The following is a 27,478-nucleotide window of genomic DNA, read 5'->3' on the forward strand; positions in this document are numbered from 1 at the left end:
CCTCAAGCCGGTCACTCAGCACAGCCTTGAGCTTTCATAACCTCAGCCGTCTTCTCATCTGTAAATGTGGGTTTTTGGAATGGCAGTTAACCTCACTCAGCAAATGTTGCTTTAATGCCTGCTTTGTAATAGCTCTGGACAAGTCTTTGAGGACCTAATAGCCTAGCGGAGCTTGTAGTTAAGGAGACAGGAAGTCAGCATGTTGATGCGAATCCAAAGTGTACAAAGTTTTATTAAGGAAAGGGCATGTAGTGTTTAGTTATATACAAGTTCATTCACTGAGTTCAGGCAGCAGGGATGGTGGAGAAAAGACACTGAATGGACAATGAAATGGTATGAGTTCAAATTCTGCCACTACAGATTATTTGAAAAGTAATGAAAACAGTTTTTATCTCTAAAACTTTTTTTTATTTCATTTGATATTCTTAACCTATGAGGTAGTTCCATGATTGCCTCCATTTTACAGTAAAGGAAAAATCTCAAAAGGTGATTAAGCAATCTTGTGTCCACTTGTCCAAAGCCACAAGGTGGTGAGCAGGAATTCAAGGATTAGAAACTAGTTTTACCTGACCTCAAAACCCTGCTTTTGATGACAACAAATAACAGAAACACACTAAAAATAAGTGGCACTGGCCCAAAAAGCAGGCAGACAATTACATATACGTTGCTTAATTTGAAAAGGAAATGTAATGTATATGATACAAACCATTTCTTTATTTCTACCTCCAGATGCTTCCGTTCAAAATAACAAGGTGATCTATGTAAGAATTGCAGAAAATAATCAGAAATTAGTTTTTGTTACACTTTTAAAATGCCATGGAATAGACCTTCTAGGAACTAAATAGAGCAAAAAGGATGAATTTGGTAAAATGCACTTCTGATGGCAAATGTAGAGGTACAGAAATAAGTAGTGGGTGGGGAGGACACAGCTTGCCTGGCCTGATAAGGTTTCCTGTTTGGAGGCTTCATTTCTCTTATACTGTCCATGCTGCTCCCAGTTACGTGGTTAAAGAATGTTTCCTAACTAATCATACCTCTGAAAACAGCTTCTGCTACATCTAGGCTGCCAGATATTGTTGCAGTAAATCAAAATTGACCTGTGAATTTATCTCTCTTGTGAATTAAGCTTAATACTTTGAATTTATGAATATTCATTAATCTATATATCATTGGGATTTACTTCTGTCACAAACTTGTCCATGTTTGTGCACAAGCAGCAATAGGATTTTAATGTCAGACTTTTTTTTTAACCCTATTGTGTAGTCTCTAAAAGGTATGCCAATTTTTCACAATTCCATGTGGTTCACCCAGGTGCTTAAAGGAAAAAGACAACCTTAACCCATAAAACAAAATATAATAATAAGAAACACAATTTGTTTTACCAAATGTTTTGAATTATGATGTTTCTTTTTAAATTTTTTTTTATTTTGCATGATGATTACATGGTTGATCAGGCTGTAAAGAATCAAAGGTTAGGGAAAAGTGGGTGAAATCATTGTTTCCAAATTTTCTATTTCTTTTTCTTGTTTCTGACAGGATGTAAATCTGAGTAACCTAATAATTTAATCCCATTACTTGGTGCAACTGAAAAAAAGAATACTTAATTTGAGTATTATTTATAATTTTCTTTGATAGTATCGTGGTGTTAACAATGAAGCCTGATTTTCCAATGTGGAAACGATGGGGAATTATTCTAGATCCTGTCAGTGCACAAAAGGTGACAGTGATCTTCCTGAAAGACCCAACTGATGGGGTCGAGAGAATTTCTGCATCAGAGATAGGATGTTTGCCTTTCGGGGTTTCCTCTGATTCTGGGAGTCTATTATTCTCCTGTAGATTCTGGTTACCATTGCCCCAAGAATTTCCTTTTGGGACTCTGAGGGAAACAGAGTTGATCCATGGATGTGAGAAGGAATAGCACACATTTCATCCTTTTGGGATTTCCAGAATGTCTGGAGCTGCAAGTTCTGCTCTTTTTGTTGTGTCTGGGGATCTACTTCATGACTCTGGCTGGGAACCTGGGACTCATCGTACTCATCAGCAGAGAGTCACACCTCCATTCTCCCATGTATTTCTTTCTTGGTAACTTGTCCTTTGTGGACATAGCGTACACTACCTCCGTAGCCCCCAAGATGCTCTGTGACTTCTTCCAGGCACAGAAGGTCATCTCCTTGGTGGGCTGTGCAGTTCAGTTGTTTTTCTTCCTTGCGATGGGAGGCACCGAGTGCTGCCTCCTGGCAGCCATGGCCTATGATCGATATGCTGCCATTTCCAGTCCCCTACTCTACACAGTGCTCATGTCTCCCACAGTCTGTCTCAGGTTGGCCACGACAGCCTATGCTGGAGGATTCCTCACTGGTCTGGTGCAAACCAGCTTCATATTCCAGCTCCATTTCTGTGAGCCACGAATCATTAATCACTTCTTCTGTGACCTGCCACCCCTGCTGGGCTTGTCTTGCTCCAGTATCTTCCTCAGCCAGTTGGTAAACTTTCTAGTTGTGTGTGCAGTTGGTGGCACATCAGCTCTTGTTGTTTTGGTTTCTTATGGCTACATCATTGCTGCTGTTATACAGAGCCATTCAACCCCAGGGCGGATGAAGGCTTTCAACACCTGTGCCTCTCATCTGACCACAGTGATTCTCTTCTATGGCTCTGGGCTCTTCTCATACCTTCATTCTACCGTTGGGTACTCACAGAGCCAAGATAAAGTGGCTTCCATGTTTTATAGTGCTGTGGTTCCCATGCTGAACCCCATCATCTACAGTCTGAGAAACAAAGAGATCAAAGATGCGTTGAAAAAACTCAGGAAGAGGAAGAAGCAGACACTCTTTCTGTGGTGTACAGGTTCTGCAGTTGAGAATAAGTTTTGCTGATCCTAAATAGGCGTAAGAATAAGTGGCATGAGACTCTGAGTAGTATTAGAGAAACTCAAATAAAATCCCTAGGCTACATGTCCATGAACAGGGGCTTGTGTTTTTTATTTAGTATTTTTTCTCATGAGCTGATATGGCTTCAGTTTTGACCATTTGCGATAGAATATAAATATCACTTCCCACAACATTGCTTAGCTGTGACAAATCAAGTGCTTCAGATGGAACACCATTCCAGGACTACTGACATTCACCAAGGCTCTTTTTATAATACAACAGTTCTCCCACCAATTGACTTAACAATTAGGCACCGATCTTGAATTTCTGTTTGACTTGGATTCCTACCCAATCAAGCACTGTCACTGACCAGGAAAGTTGATTTTGGGCTAGGAATCTGATTCCTGTCTCATTTGACTTGAGCAATGGTTACTCAGCCAAAGGAGGAAGAGGAAGCTGTAAACCATGTTGCAGAAGAGCCAATGCCACATCATCAGGGTTATTAAATCCATTGGGGCCCAAAAACAGAAGTTCCAGAGCTGTAAAGCAACGCCAAGCAAAAACCATCAAAAAGTTGAAATGAGAAGGCATAACAGAGAATATAGTGTTCATAATGTTAATTTTCATATTTCAAATTTTCCTGTGATGGGGAGGCCACTAGGTTTAAGGAACAGGGTCAGAGAAGGGAGATTTTTCTCTGGCAGCTCTGACTGTACATCTACTGAACCAGTTCTGTTCTTGGCCTTATATGGCTATCTGACTCTCTCCTCTGCCACTCCAGCCTCACTTGACTTTTATGTCATGCACTAGCAATTGTTGACCGTCTGCTGTCCCTGGAATTTAACCTCGGTTCGTCCCATGATTCTGACATCCTTGTTTTAATTTTCATCCTTTATTTTAGACAGGGGTCCCATTCCAGGATACAGTCTGAGATAGGAAAATCACGTCAGTGAGTGTGTACCGGAATCGAATGTGAATTTTTAAGTTGTCTTTGATCTTGTTTTAAAGATGGCTCTTGAGGAAAGGATAATAAAAATTGCGTGTTTAAATCATGGTGAACTGTTACAACTCACCCTAAATCACGTCGGCTATGGCCATAACTATTCTGCCTTAATGCCACTGTAATTCATGCTGTTGTCATTTGATCTGTCTTCTTGGATTATTGGCTGTTTATGCAGGGGAACAGTGGTGACTTGGACAGCAAATTCCACTGTAAAGCCTTCCTCCATTGCAACCTCCTGCATGCTAGATTAAATGTATGGCCTTCCTATAGCATTCTCTATTTCACCTTTTGTCACCTTGAGATTTTGTCATTTTTGTATGTGTGTCTAATTGTTAACATCCTTTTTAAAATTTCCCCTCTATTCTTTCTCCCAAATAGGACATGACTAGGGGAAACTATGTGTCTAATGAATATTGGTTTAACAAATGAATCCAAGTTCACTTAGCAAGTAATTTAGAGATGCTATAGACAAAGAAGAGAATCAGCCTTCACTGAATTGTTATATCAGGAACTGCACACCACAGTCTTAAAAAATTTTATTTTAATTCAGTAAAATAAATACTGATTCCTTGTTTGTCAAATTCAAACCTACAGGTGAAAAAAATCTTCTTTGACACAACCCTCAATGTAATTCTGTTTTTATAACCCCCAAGAAGCATTAATTGTCATGCTGTGCCCCATCATCTATGATACATAAATGTATACATTTATGCACATTAACATTCATATGTACTTGAATTGGAACTGCATTGTATGGTATTTTTGTGTGTATTAAGATAAATGGTATCTTACTTAATAATTATTCTACACATTGTGTTATTGCCTTTAACATTGTTCCTTGAAGCTCTTTTGGTGTTGGAATGTTCATATCAACATCCATCTTATTGTTTCATAGAATTAAATGCAAAAGTTTGTTTTATTCCTCCCCTGATGGACATTAGGCAGTGTCCAAGTTTTGCTTGTTACATGAATGTCCATCAGGTTGAGATACACATATTTGTAGATGCCATTTCATAGGCACCTTTTAACAAAGGAACTGGGAGACTGAAGTGCTATTTAGAGGGTGTGTGTCCAACAGTGTGACAGGCATCTTGCTCCTCACACTTTGAGGAAGTCATATGATCAGTTAAATTGATTATTCCTTTAGTTCTTGAAACAACCAAGTGGTTTATTGTCCTCATTTACATGACACTATTATTTTAGTTCTCACAATCACATGATAATTGCACTAGGGTTGAGAAAACCTTTCCAAGGTCTATTGACTGACCAATAGACTAGTGCATCCATAGATCCAGACATTTGCTGCTTGGCCAGGAGAGTTGTCCAACCTGCTGTGTTTTCCATCCTCTGATGAGGCCCTCGCTGTCCTCTGCTAACCTAGATGAGCTTGCTGTTATGTCCCCCGTGTGCTTCTGGGCATGCCCTCCACTAAACAGGCATGAGCAACTGAGGAGGCCCAGACTCCATATATGCAATTCAAGGTTGGACCACATATCTTGTGATTTTTCCTTATGGCTAGGGTTTGAATCCATTGGTCTAGTTGGAGAGTCCCCCGAGAAACCTCATCTGGGGTGACCTCAGATTTAACTCTTGCGTGCACCAGCCAGCACAGGGTCAGGTTTGGTCCATCACCTGCACCAACCAATGCACATCCAGGTGGCTGTAGCTACATCGACAGTTCTACCCCAGCCCTATCTCTCATGCAAACTGGTGGGTGTTGTAGCCTAGCCCAGCACAGTCTGCCAAAGCATGGTATTCATACACACTGATGGGTGTTATCGCCTAGTCAGGACAACTCCCAATAACCCCCATCAGACCCTCAGCCCAGGTTTCTGCATTTGACAGCAGGTGCTGTGGCCAAACCTGGCAAGGCCAGCATCCCATTTGACTCTCATGAACACTCTTGAATGCTGTGGCCTAGCTCAACTGGCCCCACCCCCATATCTGGCCCATATGTATGCTTATGGGTGCTGCTGTATTGTCTGGCCTGGCCTGCTGCCATCCCTGGCTCACCAGCGCGAGCTGCAGCCTAGCAGGGGAATATACACAGTTCTACCAGGCCTGCTCCCAGCTCTGGATCTTGTGCTTGCTAGAGAGTGCTATAGTCCAGCCTGACATGACTTGCACCTAGTCCCAGTACTTGCCAGTGGATGCTGTGGCCTAGCCTGGCTGGCCTGCACCTGTTCTGGCTCTCACATGTGACAGAAGGTACAGCAGTCTAGCCCAGCCTGGCCTGCCCCCAGACTCAGCTCTCTCACCAGCAGAAGCAACAGTCTTGCTAAAGTTCCTCTACCAGGCCTCCTTCTAGCCCTAGGTCTTGCATATGCTGTGACCTGGTCTAGCATGGCCTGCCCCCAGTCTTGGCATTCATCAGCAGGTGCTGAAGCCTGGCTCAGCCCATCTTGCCTTAGTTCCAGCTCTCATAGGCAGGTACTAGAGCCTAGCCTAGCCTGGCCTGCCCCTATCCCTTACCCTCACGTTAACTGGCAGGTGCTGCAGCCCAACATGGCTTGGTCTTCCAGCTGTTCTGACTCTCATTTGTACCAGTAGGTACTGCGGACTGGCTCTGCCAGGCTTGCCTCCTTACCCAGTCCATACATACGCTGATGGGTGCTGCAACCTGCTCTTCTGTCAGCTTCAGCTCTTGGGTTCACCAATAGGAGCTGGGGCCTAGTGGGAGAATTCCCCAAGTTCTCCTACCAGGCCTTCTCCCAGCTCAGGATCTTATGTGTGTCAGCAGGTGCTGCAGCCTAGCCTGTCATGGACCACTCCAAGTGCTGGCACTCACTGATAAGTACTACAGCCTATCCCAACGCATTCTGGCTCTCCTGAGTGCCAGTGGGTGCTGGGGCCTAGCCATGTCCTGCCCACCTCCAGACACAGCCCACACTCAGGTTATTGGCTGATGGTGCTACAACCTTGCCCAGCCAAGTTTGTCCTCAGCTCCAGTTCTCTTGCTCACAGTGGGAGCAGGTGAGTCCCCAAAGCTCCTCTATCAGGCCCATTCTCAGCCCTGGATTCTGTGTGTGCCAGTGGGTACTTTGACCCAGCCTGGTGTGGCCTACTCCTGGTCTTGGCGATTGTCGGTGGATGCTGCAGCTTGGCCTGGTCCAGCCTAAAAGAATTAAGGGAAAACAGATACATTAAAGCACTGAAATACACCAATTGAATACAAATTGTTTCATCTGATCTGAAACTTTAAGTGCTCTGCTAATCTGAAGTAGATGAGGGAGACTTCATCCATCCCAGAAATTAACTTAGAGCTTTGGATACAGGCTCTTGAGGGACGCCTTCAACTTCAGGTATTCTGTATGAATAATATTGACACCTTTCTCTGTGTGACTAAAAACCCTCAGCTCTGTTTTATCCTTCTCAAATTCTCTACTTAAGCATGGTCCATTGTAATTTGCTTAAAGACTAGAAGCGAGTGATGTAATGTGAATTTCCTGGTTTTGGTTTATGTTAGCAGATTCCTGACTCCTGTGGGCATTGGCATTGGAATTCATGAGGTTAGGAAGCTGCTACCTTGCAGAAGGTTGATAACTTCAATTGTAGTGACTGGCAGATAACAATGATCGTCCTATAATCCCAATGGCTATAGCACACGATGACAACAAAAGATTTTACGATTTTATTTCTTAACAGAACAATTTTAGAATTAGTTTTATTAACAAATGACTGAAATGAAGAAGAAACTTAAATGTTAAAATAAAACAATTAATTATGAATGAATTTCCAAAAGTTAGCATAGTTGTGAGACACCCCCCATCCCAGCATATAGTGCCTGTGTCTGCATTCAGCGAAAGGATTGGCCATCAGGTAGTAGACTAGCACAGGCAAGCAGGCTTGAGTGGCAGGGAGGGAAAAGGGTCAGGTAATAAGGGTGTATCTGATGCTTTACAGTCTACCTCCAGATGGAACCACATAAGACTTCAACACACATCATGATTTGACAATCCATTCAGCAATGTTTATACTGAAGGACTCTGACAACATCCCTCTGACAGCACTGCCTGATTCTCAACCTGTGTTGAACTGTGTCACTGCAATGGAAATGTGAGCTATTCCCACATTGGCCACTGAGAAATCCTGAGTATAATTAGTGGCTCGTTTGCAGCAAGAATTTGGGTCACTCTGGCAAGCACTTTTGTTTGTATTCCTGGCTTTACTCTTCGGCATCTCTATTTTTTTTTTTTTTGTTCTTTAGTCTTTTAATTTGATGTTTCTATATTTACAAATTCCTCAAGCTGTGTGCTTACACATGTTGGAGTAAAGTAAAAAATAAAAATGACCAAAATTCTCTGTTCTACTCATAAGGATGATGCATTTAAAAGTGAATTTGTTTTAAAAAAGAAAAGTGAATTAGTGATAACTTCTTTTTAGTCAAAAATGTCAGAAAATTGAAAAGAAGTCTAATTAGGAATTAGGAGAATTTCGCTCTTGTTTTTTTTCTAATTTCTAAAATAAAAGCAGAATTCTCAAAGGTACAATTCTAAGAAGATAGCCATACTCCCTCCCTCTGTCCCTAACCTCCCTTAACCTCACCCTTTACTTTCTTCTTTTTTTCTTTATTTTGTGCATAGCTGTAATTCTAATGCACTCTATAGTCACAAACATAATCTACCACTGACCATCAAGTAAAAAAAAATAGACATGCCACAATTCCACAGCAGTACAAACAAGACTAAAACAATGATTACACCCTACATTTCATTTCTTTTTTATGATGATTACATGGTTGATCAACATCGGTAAGATTGAGGGATAAGGAAAAGTGGGTGAAATTATTGTTTCCAATTTTTTAATTTCTTCTTATAATTTCTGGGGGAAGGAGAGAGGTAAAGAGGTAAAGCCACGCCCAGCCTCCCAGATGACCCAGGGGTAGGGGAACCACCACCCCATATCAACCCAGGGTCCTGATGTGGTGCATGTTCTGAGGGTTTGACCCAGGTGGTTAGGATAGTTCTGAAATGCTGTCAGTTTCATGGATCCAAGGGTTAAGTGGTCCTCCCAATGTCCATTGGCTGACATTTTCCACCTCAAGTCTCCATTCACCCGGGTTTGCATGCACTGCTCCACCTTTTTCATTCGTAGACAGGTCTCAGCAACTGGGCCAGGGGACCTGATGCCAACCAAACCCCTGCTCACAGTGCTCACTAACCCAACACACTCCTCACAGCTGGGCCCAAGGATCCAGGCCAGGTGACCCAAGCCCCACTGGATACCCCAACCTTGGGGCTCATAAATCCAGCACCCACCTTCTTGGTAGACCCAAGGACATGAGACAGGCAATCCCAATACCCACTGATGAAAGGCTGGCATGGCTCACCTCACCTCAGCATCCACCGTCGCATTGCGCATCCTGGCTAAGTCCAGCCTGTTTCCAGTTCCAGCACCTGCTGGTGGTTGTTACAGCCTAGCCCAATCCAGCCAGGTCCCTGTGTCTTCTCTAATGTGAACTGGCTGGTGGCCCAACCTAGCCCACCTGAACTGTGTCCTGGTTTTCATATCTGCCAATAGGATGTTATGAACTGGCTCAGCCTTGTCTGTCCCCAGACCTGAGAGCCCCATGTATGCTGGCAGATACAGTAACTTGGCATGGTCTGGGCTGGTCATTGCCTTGGTTCTTGTGCTTACCTGCAGGGACTGCATCCCAATGAAGGAGTCCCCCAAGCTCCCCTGTTGGATCTCCTCAGATTTCACATTGGCAGGTCTTGCGCACAACAGTGGGTCCTTGGCCCAGGTTGACCTTGTTCACTTCTTGTCCTAGCAGGAACAGTGACTTTATTGAACCAGCGCATACCCATTCTGGTTCTTACTGTTGAGTGTTGCAACCCAGCCACACCTGGTCCACACCAAACATAGCTTTTGTGTGGTTCAACAGGAGACAGACCTATCACAGCCCATTCTTCACCTATCCTGGCTCTCACAAGAACCAGTGGGTACTGGAGTGTAGCCCAGTCTGTCACTCTCCAGATCCCATCCCCACCCATGGGGAGGCTGTAGCCATGTCCAGCCCAGACTCAGCTGGGGCGTCCCCTTAGCTCCCCAGCAAGGCCTGATCCCATCCACAGCTTTTGGGCATGCCAGCGGAGATTGTAGTTTTGTAGGGGTGAGTCCACATATCTCCCACAGATTCTGGTTCCAGACCAGATTCATTCACATGCAAGCTATTGTCATGTGCAGCCTAACATCACCTGTCCCCTGTTCCAGCTCTCACTGGTAGGTACTGTGATCTTGCTCTGTCAGGTAGGCCCCTACCTTTAGCTTCAGTGTATGCCAATGAGTGGTGCTTGGTGATGGTCGAAGCTAATTACTCCAGTTCAGGTCTCTGATCCTTTAATGCCCTCCTGCTCCCCCCTCCAAACCATTTGGTCTCAGTCCCTCGCTTACCTACACGTACAGTGGCCTTATCCATGGATGTCCCTCAGCAATAATTCTTGACCTGGGCATGAGCCCACAGGTCATGTTCAGTCCCACATATGTTATCCCCCAGTCCCTCTGCAAATCAGCACAAACCAAGCCTTCAGAACATGCCGCTGGGTGGCCTGAGGGCTTTGTCCAGCACCGTTGTCACCAGGACCACTTGAGCAGCTACCTGTCCTAGGCAGGAGAGATCCCCTACCAGCATGGCAGCTGGCGACTGTCTGAGCAGCTGCATCCTGTGTTTCATTTCCAGAAGCATTTTTATTCTATATTAACAACTACGTATCAGAGAAAATGTATAATACCCATCTTTTAGAGATTGGCTTATTTCACTAAGCATGATGATTTCCAATTGCATCCATTTTTGTCGCAAAAGGTAGACTCTCTTTTTTATGGCTGCGTAGTATTCCACAGGATATTTTTTCTTTGACCAGACATTGGTTTCTTTTTTTTTTTTTTTTAAAGATTTATTCATTTTTATTACAGCCAGATATACACAGAGGAGAGACAGAGAGGAAGATCTTCCGTCCGATGATTCACTCCCCAAGTGAGCCGCAACGGGCCGATGCGCGCCAATCCGAAGCCGGGAACCTGGAACCTCTTCCGGGTCCCCCACGCGGGTGCAGTGTCCCAATGCATTGGGCCGTCCTCAACTGCTTTCCCAGGCCACAAGCAGGGAGCTGGATGGGAAGTGGAGCTGCCGGGATTAGAACCGGCGCCCATATGGGATCCCGGGGCTTTCAAGGCGAGGACTTTAGCCGCTAGGCCACGCCGCCGGGCCCCAGACATTGGTTTCTTTATCTAAACATCAGTTGGTAGACACTGGGTTGCTTCTCTATCTTAGCTATTGCTAATTAAGCTTCAATAAACACAGTAGTACAAATAACTCGTATGCTAAGAAGACTCTTACTGTCCTTTACTCATTTGTTCACTGGATGGCTTGTTTTGTTGTTGAATTACTGAGTTTTTTATAGAACCTGGATATTATTCCTTTATCAGTTTTATAGTTTACAATTATTTTTCTTCCATTCTGTAGCTGCTTCTTAAGTTTGTGGATGATTTCCTCTGCAGTGCAGAAACATCTTAGCTTGACATATTCCCACTTGTTTATATATTCCCATTTTTTCCCTTAATCACTTGTGTTCTGGGTTTTTTTCCAAAAAGGTTTTGCTTATACCACTGTCTTGCGGAGTTTTCCTCATGTTTTCCTCTAGTAATTTGATGCTATCTATCTATTTGTCTATCTATCTATCTATATTTTTGTGCATTTATCTGTATCTATATATCTTTTGACTGTTATTGAAAGGCTACCCTATTATAATAATATTGGAGGAATCACTATAGGGAGAAGGAGCATAGGAATGGAAAATTATTGAGCCTATGGAACTGTATCATAAAAAACAAAAAATATCTATAAGATAAAATAAAACCTTATTCAATATTTAAGAAAGACATGGATAATTTGACTTCATTCTTTCCAATTTGTATCCCTTTGATTTATTTTTCTTGACTAATGGCTCTGGCTAAAACTATATTGGTCTATGAAACTCTACTGAATAACAATGGTGAAAATGGGCACCCTCTTCTGATTTTGGATCTTAGTGAAAATTCTTCCTGCTATTCCCCATTCAATACAATGCTGGCTGGGGTTTGTCATAGAGCACTTTGTGTTGAAGACTGTTCATTCTAAACCAAATTTACTTAGGTTTTTACAATGAAAGAAAGTTTTATTCTATCAAATGTTTTCTTTGCATCTATTAAGAACTATTAAAAACTATCTCACAAAACTGTTAGCTATGTCTTGACAATAGAATGCTGAACTCTGCCATTGTCTATGTCTACAATGATGGACCTATGACTGTTTATAAAAAACTACGCTATAGTAATAATATAGAAGAACTCAGTGGGATGGGGGAGGGAGGAAGGGAAATCCCAGGGTCTATGGAACTGTATAATAAAGTGATAACAACAACAATAATAAAAAGTAAAATAAAAGAGAATTATTTTTCTGCCCTGTGATGGCTTTAACTAAAGTACATGAATGTTTGAACCTTTGACCATTACTTACCAATAGTGGTGAGCTGAAAATATAGCCTGCCAAAGATGTGTACATTCAAACCCCTAGATCTTGTGAATGTATTTTTATTTGACATAAAAATCTCATTAGTGGGAAATGTGTTGATTGCAGCAAAAACTTGGAGTGATTTAAAAATGACTCTGCAAGTTAAGAGTGCAGTTGGTTTCTCCAATCCAAAAAAGCAAAACCACAGATACTCTGTAGCCTCCAAAAGAATAATGTTCTGAAAGCACTTTGATTTTAGATGTTGGAACTTCAGGAGAAGAAATCTGTGTTGTTTCAAATCACAATGTTTATGCAAGTTTGTTGTGATATAATGGGAGATTAAAGGAGGGCTGCCTCATTCTTGGATCAGCGAAATTGACAGCATTTTAGTGCTACCTAGACAACTTGGGCAGAACCCTTGGATGATGCACCACGTCGGGACCCTGGGTTGATATCAGGTGGAGGTTCCCAACCCCTGAGTACTGAGACGTTTTGGAGACTGGGTGTGGCCCCCGCTTTGTGTCTCCCCTTCATGTCTGCTCTTCTCCCAGAAATTAGAAGAAGAAATAAAAAAAAATTGGAAACAATAATTTCACCCACTTTTTCTTATCTCTCGATCCTACCCATGCTGATCAACCACGTAATCATCATCAACAACAAAAAAGTAATTAAAATTTTAAAAAAGAAAGTTAATACAAAGATATACATAATGACTTTGTTCTACTGTGACCAGTGTGGCATGAATTGGAATAATGTGCAATTAAGAAAATAAGAAAAGACATACAGAAGATAAAGAATTAGCAGGCCTAGAGTGGTGGCCTAGCGGCTAAAGTCCTCGCCTTAAACATACCGGGATCCCGTATGGGTGCCGGTTCTATTCCCAGGAGCCCTGCTTCCCATTCAGCACCCTGGCTGCGGTCTGGGAAAGCAGTCTAGGACGGCCCAAAGCCTTGGGATCCTGCACCCGTGTGGGAGACCCAGAAGAGGCTCCAGGCTCCTGGCTTTGGATTGGCTCAGTTCTAACCGTTGTGGACGCTTGGGGAGTGAATCATTGGACAGAAAATCTTCCTCTCTGTATCTCCTTCTTTCTGTGTATCTGACTTTGCAATAAAAATAAATCATCTTAAAAAAAAGATTAAGACTATGAAAGTGGACAGCCAGAGGGAAGCCCCCTTCTGATGGAGGAGGTCGACCTAGAAGGCTTGTGGCCTCATTCTCTTATTGAACTGCCTGGGGAGTCAAATTACAGGAAGTGATGTGGCACAAACATGGATAGCTATGTCCCATATTGATGTTAATCAGCCAAAGCTTGATGATCAGGAAGCAACTGTGTGGCTCAGGTACTTAGAAGCGAGTCCATGACTGTTTCAAGGTCACCCTAAAGCATACATGTGGCTCAACTGTAGACACTCAACCTGCAAGGCCTGAGCCTTGCTCTTGGACTCATGCCCACTTGCAGATCAAAGCTTCTGGAATTTGCCCTCGGTCTCTGGCATCAGCAATCTGTGAACTCAAGTTTCCAGACACAGTGTGCCCTGTTCTTCCACATCCAGTCATGGTGTTATTTATTTATTTTACAAACTGCCTATGTTATCTCCCATTTCCTGTTTTTGTAAAAGTTGCAATAACCGAATTAGTGTACCACATAAACAAAATTTATTTTTTTTTACTGTTATTTGCCTTTTTTCTTGCTATACTACCTCTCACCCTTTCTGTTTTGGTAAAGGTTGCAATAATCAAGTTTGATGCTGGCCAGCATAAGCAGAATATTTACAGCTACTTGATATCCATTTTGGCAGAATTCCCTCCCCTAAAAGAATAGATTCCAAATGTTTCTAAAAATATGTGGGATGAGGCTTATGACCTCTCTGGCTGCTTTATGCTGAGAGGGGCATTATTATTGAGGGACTCTAGTAGGGCATTGTTCTGAGGGTCTCTGGTGGAGTGTAGACTTCCTCAGGCAGGCAGGTTCTATGAGGTCCACCTGGAACCTGAAGGTTTCTTGTTGTTTGCTCACAAGCACAAGGCAGTTCTCATCTTTTCCAGTTGGGAGCCTCCTCATTTGGGGGTTTCAGTGCTGCAAAAGACTGGAAGCCTCAAGGCCAAAGACTCAGTTTTAGATACAGGAGAATTGTTACAGGTTTAAATCATTTGTCAAAATTAAAAGCTTAGCTCTGAGTATTTGAAATGAAACTATAAATTATATCTTGTTAGCTCCTTCATGTTTCAAATTTTTGGAGCAACTAAACCCAATAAATAGATGTAATAGAGAAAACTTTTTTGAAACGCGTAAAGCTTTGCTACCTAGGTCAGTTGCAAAATGCAGAAAAAAATCTCAGATGAAGGAATTAGCAGAAGAGAAATTCATCCTGTGGGAAAGTTAATGCATCATCCAAAAGAATTGGGCAATCTGGTCTCAGAGCAAAAAGAGCGAGCTTATTTTTGACATTCCCTTTTGATCTCAACCAAACTAAGCTTGCACAATATTTGACTTCCACAAACCTTTTGTGACACACTTATTCCTTCTCTTTCTCTATCAGTTTTTTCTTTCTGCCAAAACATCCTTTTAACCTTTCACAGTCAAGAATATATTCTCATGCTTATAGTTTTCTGTCTATACCTCTCTTTCCTACCTACTGGTTCTTTCAGTTCACCTCACAATCTTAATGTCTCTGAATTAAGATAAAAAACACATCCTAAAAGAAAATACAGTTTAATCCATAGCTACTTTATCGAAACTTGAATTCTGAAAATGGCCAAGCAATATTTGAATCCAGGTAGGAAACAGGTAAATAATTTTTGTACTATTATACTTTTCCAAAGGGTTGTGATCTTGAGGTCTTAGGGAAACATTTAACCTCGAAGACAGGACATTTCAACAAAGTACCAAAGCACTTTGCTAATAGTAGACGTTTTTGAGAATTACATTGTGGATGGCAAAAGATTTCAACCAGTCCTGATTTATGATAACTCAGCAGTTTGTTGTATTTTAAGAAGTAGAGTAGGGTTTCATAGACCTTCTGCATTCTAAGACAGTGGGAAACAATCAGAGACATCTGTAGTTTCAAAAAGACACCTATGGATGAAGGGAGGACAGGGAAATCTTAAATTGGTGGACAGAAAACCTTTCACAATTTAACAAATGAGAGACATGTTGCCTTGAGTCAGAGCAGTTAGAGACCGCTGGCGGGGGGATGGGGCCCTCCTTCCCCACCCACAGGAGCCCCGCTCTCCTCCAGCTGCCAGGCTCCAGGACCTGACTTTTCCTGCTCTCAAAAAGAGAAAGTAAAAGAAAGCAACTTTTCAATCTGTTGGTGGATTTTTTTTAACATGACTTCCACTTGCTCCCACACAGGAAGCTCTAAAGTATGTTTAGGAAAGCAAGGATTATATTCAAGAACAGTAGAAAGAAATTGTGTAAGTACTCTACAATATTGTCTACTGAAAGTTTGTTACTCTGTTGGCAAGAACTGCCGTCTGCAAAACTCAAGGTAATGACTCCAAGATACGTTGTGCTTGCAACACGGCTGAATCCTGTCTTCAGTAGCTGGCGGCAACATTTGGCTGAACTCTGTCTTAGATCACTGGTGGTAGTATTTGCTCTAGGCAATACTTCCTCTTCAGGTGCTGTGTTTGGATGGCATTTTACTGTGGCCTGTGTGGCATGAACAGGGCTGGAGAAGATATGACGTGCAATTAAGAAAATAAGAAAAGAGACAAACACCAGATAAAGGTTATGATGGAGGAGGTCGACCTAGAAGGCTTGCTGCCTCAATCTCTTATTGAACTGCCTGGGGAGTCAAATTACAGGAAGTGATGTGGCACAAACATGGATAGCTATGTCCCATATTGATGCTAACCAGCCAAAGCTTGATGATCAGGAAGCAACTGTGTGGTCCAGGTACTTAGAAGCGAGTCCATGACTGTTTCAAGGTCACCCTAAAGCATACATGTGGCTCAACTGTAGACACTCAACCTGCAAGGCAAGGCCTGAGCCTTGCTCTTGGACTCATGCCCACTTGCAGATCAAAGCTTCTGGAATTTGCCCTCGGTCTCTGGCATCAGCAGTCTGTGAACTCAAGTTTCCAGACACAGTGTGTCCTGTTCTTCCACATCCAGTCATGGCATTATTATTATTATTACTGTTATTATTGTTGTTATTATTATTATTATTTACAAACTGCCTGTGGCACTATCCCTCCGGAGTATACTGAGGGATCTTTTAAAACAGAAACCCTATGATCTTCACATTCCTGAATAAAACCCCTCATTTGTTACATTGTCCTCAGGATGCAGTCCACAGCCTTGATCATAGGTATATACAATGCAGAATAAACCCCACAGATGTGATTTTAACTGTACTCAAACTACACTTATCTCCAGGGTCTCCACCCATCTTCTCCATCCTCTCTCTGTTTCTATCTCTATTTCACTGTCTCTGTTTTCTCTCCTCTGTCTCTGTATTTCTTTGTTCTCTTACGTCTGTCTCCATCTCTACCTTTGTTTTTCTGTCTGTGTGCCGCTAGTTGCCCCTCCATGTAGGAGGATCATTATGACCCCCTGGGTCAAGACCCCCTTTAAATTCTCTTAGTATTCTCGTCTTCCCTTTGTCTAAAGCTTCTTACTCAATGTCGTGTTCCCATTAGACTCACCTCCATGCCAAAGCAAATAATATCTGATATATAGCCCAAGAAATGTTGGTATAGGAAAGCTGATCTTAATTCTGACCATTTTTAGGGGGTGTTAATGACCTTTTGTGATGAGTTTATCTGTTCTCCTGTTTACAAATAAAGAACTGAAGCTCCAAGTGGTGAAATACTTTGTGAATATCTCACAGCTGGTTAACAAAAGATATCCTTTCCAGCCCAGCAATCTTTCCATGGACCACGCACCAGCTGACCACAGCTTGTTGACAACTTAGTCCAAAGGAGGTGAAAGGTTCTAGAAGGAAGGATAATGCGTGCAGCACAGTCTGAGAACTTCTGCTTCATAGTTTGGCAGCTAACTTGCTGTTTTCAGGGAAATCATGCTATGGCAGCTGAATTCTCTGGAGTTTTACAGCTAGGGAAAGTTTCCTTTTTCTTCTCCTAATTAGAATGCCTAAACTGCAGGGAACACCAACACAAGGTTCCAAGTGGCAACTTTCAGACAGTATTGCAGGGAATGCCAGGATTCTGTATAGGGAGTGAAGCTATGTCAATGGCTGTGAGAAATGGTCTCCTGCTCAACCAAGGCAGCTTTTCTTTTAAATATTCTATATCTTAGCTTCTGTGTAAGCTTGTATTTGAAAATATAGGTTCCAGGGCCAAAACAATGTTTATAACCCTCAGGTATAATCCAATTCTCTAATTAGATGAGTGAATAAATTGGGTATCGGAGGAAAAAATGCAATCTGCATGGGAGTGACAGCGCAAGAACTGATTTTTCCTAATTCCTCACGTCCTCATCAAACACTTTTCTCTCCACGAAGAATTCGCTCATTTTATCACACACTGTGAAAGTTAAGCAAAAAGGGTAAGATCTGGCTCTTGTTAACAAGCAACTGTCAGTAAAAACAGTCTCCAAATTGCTCTTCATCTAAGATTCAACATTTTTCATCTTTTCCTTGCTCTACCTGACTTGCGCAGAATCCGTTCCTGCTCTGTGCCATTCTTTTCATTTTCCTAGCAAGAAAAGTAGAAGGAAGGACAGACTTCTTTGAAGACCTGAGCTTTCCTCATAAGAAAAACAGTCATTACTTCTGGACAAAGGATCTTGGATTTCGATAAAGGTGTTATTTGATTTGCAGCAGCGTGTGATCACAGCAAAGTTCCTTCTCAGAGCTGTGATATCCCAAACTGTGTGGACCATCAACTCTATCTATGAAAAGATGAACCATAATTAAAAACAATTTAGCTGGTTAAGCTGACACCTGGAAACTCCCCACCCCAATGTATTCAGGCAGACCCAAAGACTCAAGCTAAAATCCTAAAAGGGGAAATACGTGAGTGCCAAAAAGAAAATATGCAAAATTGGTACTGTCAGTGGGCGCTAATGGGTTGTCTGAGACAAATGTAGCTCTAGTAACAGAGGATGGGGGTGGCAGGCGATGAGAGGCTGTCGAGGCTACTGTTCCTATGTGCTTGGGAGATCAGGAAGGTCTGAATCCGCATATACAGGAGGTGTTAGTTCACACTGACCCCCCCAATACAAACACTGGGTCAGTGTAAGGCCTTAGCTGAGGCAAAGCAAAAAGCCACAACGGGGCAAACTGGCTTCTCAGAGCAAGTGTTTTCAGTAGGAAAGGAGCTCCAGAGGAACAATTTACAAACCACAGAGGAAAAGTATCAACAGAACGTACCAATGGGAAATTTTGTAAACCACGGCTCCACAGAACGCAATTTAACTATTTTAGTAAACCTACAGTTGTAGTTTTTAGTTGGAGCAGGTTTCAGTAACTGAGACATAGGATCCTGGACCGTGCATCGTGGACCCCAGAGAGGACCACAAGGAACCCTCTTGTTTTGTATTGGGGAAGCAGAAACTCAGTGGGAGGGAAATGACTCATCAATTGTTATTGACAGGTCAGCGGCAGTTTGAGGAAGAGAAACCAAGGGTCCAAAGTCCTGGCCAGATGCTGATTGTCCTGTGAGGCATTCATTTTGCAAGGCAGGAATTAAAACTCTGGAGGTCAAGAGAAAGGAGGAACAGAAACGCCTGCCTGCATACCAAGGCTTGGAGAAAACCAAGAGCGAGAGGCCCTGGTTCTTGTTTCCAGAGCTCCAATCTGGCTTTATGTGAACTAGGAATTTGAAATAAATATATCCTACTTTTTTTTTGCATAATGTTTACTTGTTTCTCTTTCTTATTAATCTTCTATTTTTCTGATTCTTTTTTGTGACTGCCTGCAAGGAAAGGTGTTATTACAATCAGGAGGTCAACTTTTGTGGTAATCCCTCCTTTCTTCCCAAACTGTGTCCCATTTTGCTTGCGCTATCATGCATTGCATAAAGGCGTGTTGATAAATGGCAGCAGAGACACAGTGGTGGGTCCATGAGACTTTAATGAAGCTACAAGGTTATTCCCTGGTGATAGCACAGCTGTTCTAGCATTGTAGCCACCATAAAACTGTAATGATACATATTATCCACCCTTTGTGGTATTGCTTGTGTAAACACACCCACAGGTGCTGCCAGCAATGTAAAAGAATAGTACATTCCATTAAGTACAGTAAGATAAACAATGATGCTACTGGTATACTTACTATATGTTTTATTATTTTTATAGTTTATTCCTTTTGTTTTTTTTAAAGATTTATTTATTTTTATTACAAAGTCAGATATACCGAGAAGAGGAGAGACAGAGAGGAAGATCTTCTGTCCAATGATTCATTCCCCAAGTGACCGCAACGGCTAGTGCTGTGTCAATCCAAATCCGGGAACCAGGAACCTCCTCCAGGTCTCCCACGTGGGTGCAGGGTCCCAAGGCCTTGGGCTGTCCTCGACTGCTTTCCCAGGCCACAAGCAGGGAGCTGGATGGGAAGTGGAGCTGCCAGAATTAGAACCGGCACCCATATGGGATCCGGGCGTGTTCAAGGCGAGGTCTTTAGCCGCTAGACCATGGCGCCAGGCCCTCAGAGTGTATTCCTAATCATAAAAATGTTTATTGGGGCTGGGGTAGTGGTGTAACGGGCTAACCCTCTGCCTGCAGCACTGGAATCAAATATGGGCACCAATTCATGTTGCAGTTGCTCCATTTCTGATTCAGCTCCCTGCTTATGGCCTGGGAAGCAGAGGATGGCCCAGGTCCTTGAGACCCTGGAAGTACTGCTTTGCAAGTAGTGGAAGCTAAACCCAGTGAGTGTGCTCAAAATTATCAAAGTAAATCTGAACAAAAATAACTAATAATGGGGGCTGATGTTGTGGTAAGACAGGTTCAGCCATCTGCTGTGAAGGCAACATCTCCTTTGAGTGCAGGTTGAGTTTTGAATGCTTCACCCCAATCCAGGTCTCTGCTAAAGCACCTGAAAGAGCAGAAGAACCAAGTACTTGTGCTCCTGCAACTCTTGTGGAAACTCTGCGTGAAGATCCAGGCTCCTGGCATAATCCTTGCTTAGCTCTGGCTGTTGAGGCCATTTAGGGAGTGGATCAGTGGATGCAAGATCTCCCTCTTTCTGGGTATGGGCCAGTTGGGCAAGGACATTGTTCCTGCTAGGATAAGAGGTGGACAAAGTCAACCTGGGCCAAGGACCCATCGGTATGATGGCAAGATCTGTCACTGGGAGAAGATTGGATAAAGGAGTTTGGTGAACCTCTGATTTTTAAAGATTTACTTATTTTTATTTCAAAGGTAGAGTTACAGAGAGAACGAGAGACATAGGGAAAGAAAGAGAGGTAGAGAGAGGTTTTCTGTCCGCTGGTCCACTCCCTGAATGGTTGCAATGGCCAGAACTTAGTTGATCCACGGCCAGGAGTTTCCTCTGGATATCCTACATGAGTGCAGGGGCCCAAGTACTTCAGTCATTGTCCTTTGCTGCCCCAGAACATAAGAAGGGAGCTGGATGGGAAGTGGAACAGTGGGCACATGAACTGGTGTCAAGATGTGACATCAGTGTTGCAGGCGGAGGATTAACCTCCTTTGTCACTGCCCCTGCCCCTGGAGTTTCCTTCTTCAAGCATTTATTTTTTGAAAGGCAGAGCAATGGAGAGAGAGGGCGAGACAAAGATCTTGCATTTGCTAGTTAACTCCCCAGAATGGTCTCAACAGTCAGGGTTGGTTTGTGCCAAAGCCAGGAGCATGGGACTTCATCCATGTCTCCCACATGGATGGCAGGGAACCAAGCACTTGGGCCATCTTCCTTTGTGCAGCAGCTAGACCATGAACCCACTCGCTGGTATGGGATGTCAGCGTGGCAAGCGTCAGCTTAACCTGCTGCACCATAATACAAACCTCTGCTTTGTCACATCGGAAGCACACTCCTTGAGTCACAGACACATGTCTTCCAAAGGGAAAGGAAAAGCAGAAAGGAAATAGTTCATTAGGGGAAAAAAAAAGGATAGGGAAAGAATGCATGAAAGAGGAAGGGAAAAGTACTAATACAAAAGGGAAATAGAGTGATTCTGGCTGGCAAACTCCGGCTTAGCTTTTAATGGGAATCTGCAGATTTCAGTAAAACCTCATAATTTTACCCTCCGGATTAGAGGAAATCAGAAACTCTCGCATTCTTGCATTTGTGATTATAAAACATCACGCAAGGAAGCACCTGTGCAGAAAAGATCGCTGTGTTCACTGGTACCCCCTACATTTTCCAGAACAAAATGTATTCCAGTATTTATAAAAGTTATTGTGATCGGATCTACTGAACAGATGAGGATCCTGGATTCCTGCTTCAAATAAAAAAGGAAGGGGTCCCAGCAAACACTAGCCAGGCGCTCGCTTCAGACCACAGGCGGAATGCAGAAGTGGGAAGCAGCTGGGCCAGGGCCAAGCCCACACAGAGTTGAGCCTCATGTGTGAGCTACATGAGCACCCCCTGAGGATGGTGTCAGAAGGCTCACACGTGCTCAAAGTGAGAAAGAAAGCTGCCTTGGGACTTCCCTTTGGTCTGTTTGGGAGGAAGTGAAATCGCCGTTGGGCAGTGCAGGTGCCTGTCTTTGTGGGAGAGCTGCCTCCTTCCTTCACAGTGTAACCTTGAGGTTTTAGCCACAGGCCCTCAGTCCTCCGGGGCAGCCATCTGGAGCGGTTACTCGGTCACTTGTGCATTTCAGGACAAGAAAAGAGCAGAGGAAATTGCTGGTGAGCAGAGCAGGACAGGAAAGGTGTGGGCGAACGGTACTGTTCCAGCCCTTGCCAGCACTTCCTCACTCCTGAGCATTATGAGTTGTTCTTTCTGCTCCTGGCATGAAGGTTCAAATCGAGCCTAAACTGCCATCACTGGCACTTCCATTTTCATTGTTGCTTCGCTAACTGACATGAAAATTTCTTTGCATTCAGCTATCCACAGACCTTGGATCATTTTGGGCAGACGAACATTCTGGAATAACTTGCTGCTTTTGCTTTTTAGGTGTATTCTGGGTGATTATTTCCTGAGTACAAAAGCAATGATTACTTTGTACTCCTCATTGTTTGATATTTAGTAGGTTCTCAAACTTAATTTTATTATTACAAAGTTACATAAGCTACACATTTTATTTTCAATTAGGATGTGTCTTGACAGACAAGTTCACTGTTGAAAATTCAAAACACGTGCAAAAAAAGTGGGACAAAAATTTGGAAATGATCCATGGCTACTAATAGTGGGTTAGGATACACTCTACTAGTTGTACTTGTTTGTGTATATTTTGGGTCATGTGAATGTGTCATCCTTTTTATTAATGTGATAGCGTAAGAATTTACCATGTTCACCAAATTGCCCGAAGTAATACTAGGCTACAAGATATTTTGGCATAAGAATGCCATACAGTTCCACTTTTGTTGGTTCTTTCAGTTCCCCTACGCTGCCCTCTTTTTCCTTTGATAAAAAATGAGCAGGAAGGTTGAGAAATAAAAGAAGGATGGAAGGAAGAAGCAGGAAGTGAGAGGGAGGGAATAAAAAGGAATGAATGGAAGAAAAGAAAGAAGGAAGAAGAAAGAAAAATAGGGAAAGATTTGTAATTTAGAGAAGCAGGACCATCTGAATACACAATTGTCTGTCTCACCTTGTTTCCATTCTCATTTCAGGTGAGTGAGTTTCCAATAGGATCTAGTTCAGATCTTACAGAGGGTAAGAAATCACCAGCACCTCTACACAACTGTCCTGCAAGGTGTCTGGGAAGGCAGTGGAAGGTAGTTCAAATGTTTGGGCCCTGTCACCTCTGAAGGAGACCCAGATGGAGTTTCTGATCCTTTGCTTTTGCCAGGCCTAGAACCAGTTATGCTTATTTCTGGACTGAATTAGCAGGTGGAAGCTCCTCCCCACCCCCATCTCTCCTTTTCTCTTAATTACGATTTTTAAATAAATATTGTACAAAATGGGCATATTTTTATTCTGAGGAACTATCTCCAAATCAGCTTGAAGAGAAATGTTCAGCTATTTTCACACACTTACATTAAATACTAGAGGACATTCCATTCTGCTTTTTAAAGTTCTGGCATCACAGTGAATGCATACACTTACACCTAGCTGATTAACAAACTTAGCCAGAGTGTCCTGTGCAGAGGTTGGTTTCCTGGTCAAGTGTAGACTTCACAGTGGATGGATGATGTGGATCTGTCCTCCCTCACAGCGTGGAAACTGCGGCATGAACACACCTCGAATGTGGCAGATGTATGCACTTTTATTTCTTGGGCACTGACTGCTTTTGGTAAGTCAAAATCTAGATTACAATGTGCTGCTTTTCTTGGTTAGAGTACCTTCGTCTGAAAAGAGGCACCAACACAGTGTAGGAAGGCTTGCTGCCACCGTCGATTCTTTAGGCAATGTAGACATATCTTGCATAAGGCAAACAAAATCCTCTTTGGATCCCTGTAGCTCTTCCAAATAATACCATCTCCAAAGCCCCATGCTCAGGGCTTATAACACTGAAATGCCATGGGATATGTGTCCAGGGCTGTTGTTGTTCTCTGCTGTGGGAGCAGCCTTCATCTCCATGAGAACGGAAAGCACAGGACTGGTCTTGACCTGCTCTGGACTGCTGTAGTCTAAGTGGGCTGTCTCAACAAAGTTGATGTTGCTACTCCCTGTTGCATTTTCAGAGAAAGGAAACTGAAACTGAAGTTTGAAGCAGTCAGAGAGAATTCAAAACAAATCCAAAGGAGTTAACAAAAATCAGATCCAACGTCTTCTGCTGGAGGAAGTGGTAAGCATGGGGTCATTGTTTTTCTGGGGGCTCGCTGTGGGTACAGAGTAATTAGCAGGAGTTGGGGACAGTTAGGGTGGTGAACTTAAGGACACAAAACTGTTTGCCTATCCCATAGAGCAAAATTTCTGGAAGTCCTCATGGCGGTAGCATTCCAACTGGCTCTCATTTCCTCATTTTGTAATTCTGTCTAAAGAGGAACTGGTGCGTCTAGGAGAACTTGAAATGTCTGTTTCAGTAACTGCCTTCTTTTCAATCCGTTCAGTTTGCAACAAGCCTACTCGCCCCTGCCTGCCTTGGGGTGGTGTGTAGCTGAGGCAGCTTGAGCCATGAAGAACTTCAGCATTGCCATCCTTTTCTGGGCTGTGGCAGCCTGGGCAGCAGCGGTGACAATTCCTGGGGAGACAGACAGAGCTGGATTTCAGAAATGCAAGGAAGCCCTGAAGCTCCCTGTCCTTGAAGTCCTGCCCGGAGGAGGCTGGGATAACCTGCGGAATGTGGACATGGGAAGGGTGATGAATTTGACCTATGCCAACTGCAGGACCACAGAGGATGGGCAATACATCATTCCAGATGAAATCTTCACCATTGCTCAAAAACAGAGCAACTTGGAGCTGAACTCAGAAATCTTGGAATCCTGGAAAAATTACCACAGCAGTAATTCCTACTCCATCAATGCGGAGCTCTCTCTTTTTTCCAAAATCAATGGCAAGTTCTCTTCTGAGTTCCAGAGGGTGAAGACGCTCCAGGTGAAGGATCAAGCTATAACCACCCGAGTTCAGGTCAGAAACCTGGTCTACACAGCCAAAATCAACCCAGACTCAGGACTGAGCAGGGCCTTCAGGAAGGAACTCACAGACATCGCTGACCGCCTGGAGAACAACCAGACGAGAATGGCCACCTACCTGGCAGAACTCTTGGTCCTTAACTATGGCACCCACGTTATCACCAGTGTGGATGCCGGGGCTGCGCTCATCCAGGAGGACCACATAATGTCCTCCTTCTTTGAGGACAGTCGGAACAACCGGGTCTCCCTGACCGCATCTGCTGGAGCTGCTTTCCTCAACACTGTGAACTTCAAATTTGAGGAGAACTACACTTCCCAGAGTGGCTTCACCAAGAGCTACCTCTCCAACAGAACCAACTCGAGGGTGCAGAGCCTGGGAGGGATTCCTTTCTACCCCGGGATCACCCTCCAGACCTGGCAACAAAACATTCCCAACCACCTGGTAGCTGTTGACCGTGCTGGGCTGCCCCTGCACTTCTTCATCAGCCCTGACATGCTGCCTGACTTGCCGGGCCCCTTGGTGAAGAAGTTGTCTAAGGTAGTGGAGATGGCTGTGAGACGCTACTACATGTTCAACACCTACCCTGGCTGCACAGATGTTAATTCGCCCAACTTCAATTTCCAGGCCAACATGGATGATGGCTCCTGTGATGGGAAAATGACCAACTTCTCCTTTGGTGGGGTTTATCAGGAATGCACACAGCTCTCAGGGAGTGACGCTGATGTCCTCTGCCAAAACCTGGAGCAGAAGAATCCACTTACTGGCAACTTCTCTTGTCCCTCTGGCTACTCGCCAGTCCACCTTCTAACCCAGATCCAAGAGGAGGGTCACAACCACTTGGAGTGTCAGCGCAAGTGCAAGGTCCTCATCTTTTGTAAGACAGTGTGTGAAGATGTTTTTCGGGTGGCCAGGGCTGAATTCCGGGCTTTTTGGTGTGTGTCCAATGGCCAAGTACCTGAAAACTCGGGGCTGCTCTTTGGGGGCCTCTTCAGCAGTAAGAGCATCAACCCCATGACCAATGCACAGTCATGCCCAGCAAGCTATTACCAACTGAAGCTCTTTGGAAGCCTCAAAGTGTGTGTTTCTCAGGACTATGAGCTGGGATACAAGTTTCTCGTCCCCTTTGGAGGGTTCTTTAGTTGCGAAGCTGGAAACCCCTTAGCAGATCCTGCAACCTCCAGAGATGTAGGCGCACCTTCCCTGAAAAAGTGTCCTGGGGGCTTCAGCCAACACCTGGCCCTCATCAGCGACGAGTGTCAAGTGTCCTACTGTGTCAAAGCTGGGATCTTCACTGGAGGGCCCCTGCCACCCGCCAGGCTCCCGCCTTACACACGGCCACCTGTCATGAGTCAGGCTGCCACCAACACCGTCATAGTGACCAATACCGAGAATGTCAGATCCTGGATTAAAGACCCTCAGACCCAGCAGTGGCGGCTAGGAGAGCCTTTGGAACTGCGCAGGGCCAGGAAGGACATCCATGGGGAAGGTGACGGTCTGTCAGGATGGGCAGCGGCTGGTGTCACACTTGCGGTCACCAGCTTCTTGGCAACTGTCATCGCCCTGGCCATCTATGGCACCCGGAAGTACAAGAAGAAGGAATACCAGACGATCGACGATGAGAGGCAGAGCCTAGTTCCAGACATCACCCCAAGTGGAAACACCCCTGCTATGGAACAGGAGCACAACTCAGTTTAAATTTCTTTGTGTGAAGTGTTTTACTTTCTCTGTAACCACAGCTTCAGGTCTGTCTTTCCTCACTTCTCTCTCTACTTCTGCCCTGCTAAGTCCTGAAGAGGCAAGTGCAACCAAAAGCAGGTATGGTTTTGTAACCTCTTGTTTAGATCTCTGTGCCAGGAAATAAATGGAGCCATGCAGACAAGGTGGTGGGTGGGGACAGGGAACTGCAGTGGCTTTTAAAGCAGAATCCACCCTGAGGACTCATCCATAAAGGGGATACTCCTTTCCAGGTATGTGTGTCCCCAGTGGTTTTCATCTGGGTACCTGTATGTAAAAAATAAGAGGGGGAATGGTGACATTTGGATATGGCAATTGTGATTTTAATCTGTGGCCTGCCTGGTTTGCGATTTTGAAAGCCACAGGAATTTCTGCCTTTAAACGCGTACTCCCTTTCTGTTGCTTTCACTCCACCAGGAAGACTTGTTCAGGCCAGATCACTCCTCACTTCTCATTGTCAGATCCTCAGAAAATATTTTAACACATAGATTTTCATTATAATCAAAGGGGATAGATGAGTAGAAGACGAGGGGTCAGCAAAGGTAAAAGCCGGGAGAGATTTTTTGGTGCTCAGGGGATGTTAGGATTTGTGTTCACAACCAACTAATGGATCTTTCTCTTGGCTCATCATAAAGGGACACTAAGAGGAATGGCAGACTTGGAAAGATCAAGAATTACAGTGTAATATTCTTTCCTCTTCTAGGAATGCCCCTGCTGCCTCTCTTCCCCTCATATGCCCACATGCTCGCACACACAAGAAATCAAACATTGTTACTGTTACA

At 43.7% G+C, this 27,478-nt stretch overlaps 2 protein-coding genes across 2 annotated transcripts; both read left to right on the forward strand.

The window, feature by feature from the left end:
- The first annotated feature begins 1,432 nt into the window (after positions 1-1,432).
- Positions 1,433-2,914, forward strand: LOC101519268 (olfactory receptor 5A1-like). Its single transcript, XM_004585484.2, has one exon. The coding sequence runs from the start codon at positions 1,899-1,901 to the stop codon at positions 2,871-2,873; it is 975 nt and encodes a 324-aa protein (XP_004585541.2). The 5' UTR covers positions 1,433-1,898; the 3' UTR covers positions 2,874-2,914.
- A 21,531-nt stretch (positions 2,915-24,445) lies between these two features.
- MPEG1 (macrophage expressed 1) lies at positions 24,446-27,058 on the forward strand. Its single transcript, XM_004585485.2, has one exon. The coding sequence runs from the start codon at positions 24,504-24,506 to the stop codon at positions 26,655-26,657; it is 2,154 nt and encodes a 717-aa protein (XP_004585542.2). The 5' UTR covers positions 24,446-24,503; the 3' UTR covers positions 26,658-27,058.
- Positions 27,059-27,478: the final 420 nt, after the last annotated feature.

Source organism: Ochotona princeps, chromosome 4 (genome assembly GCF_030435755.1).
Source record: "Ochotona princeps isolate mOchPri1 chromosome 4, mOchPri1.hap1, whole genome shotgun sequence".
Taxonomy (NCBI): Eukaryota; Metazoa; Chordata; class Mammalia; order Lagomorpha; family Ochotonidae; genus Ochotona; species Ochotona princeps.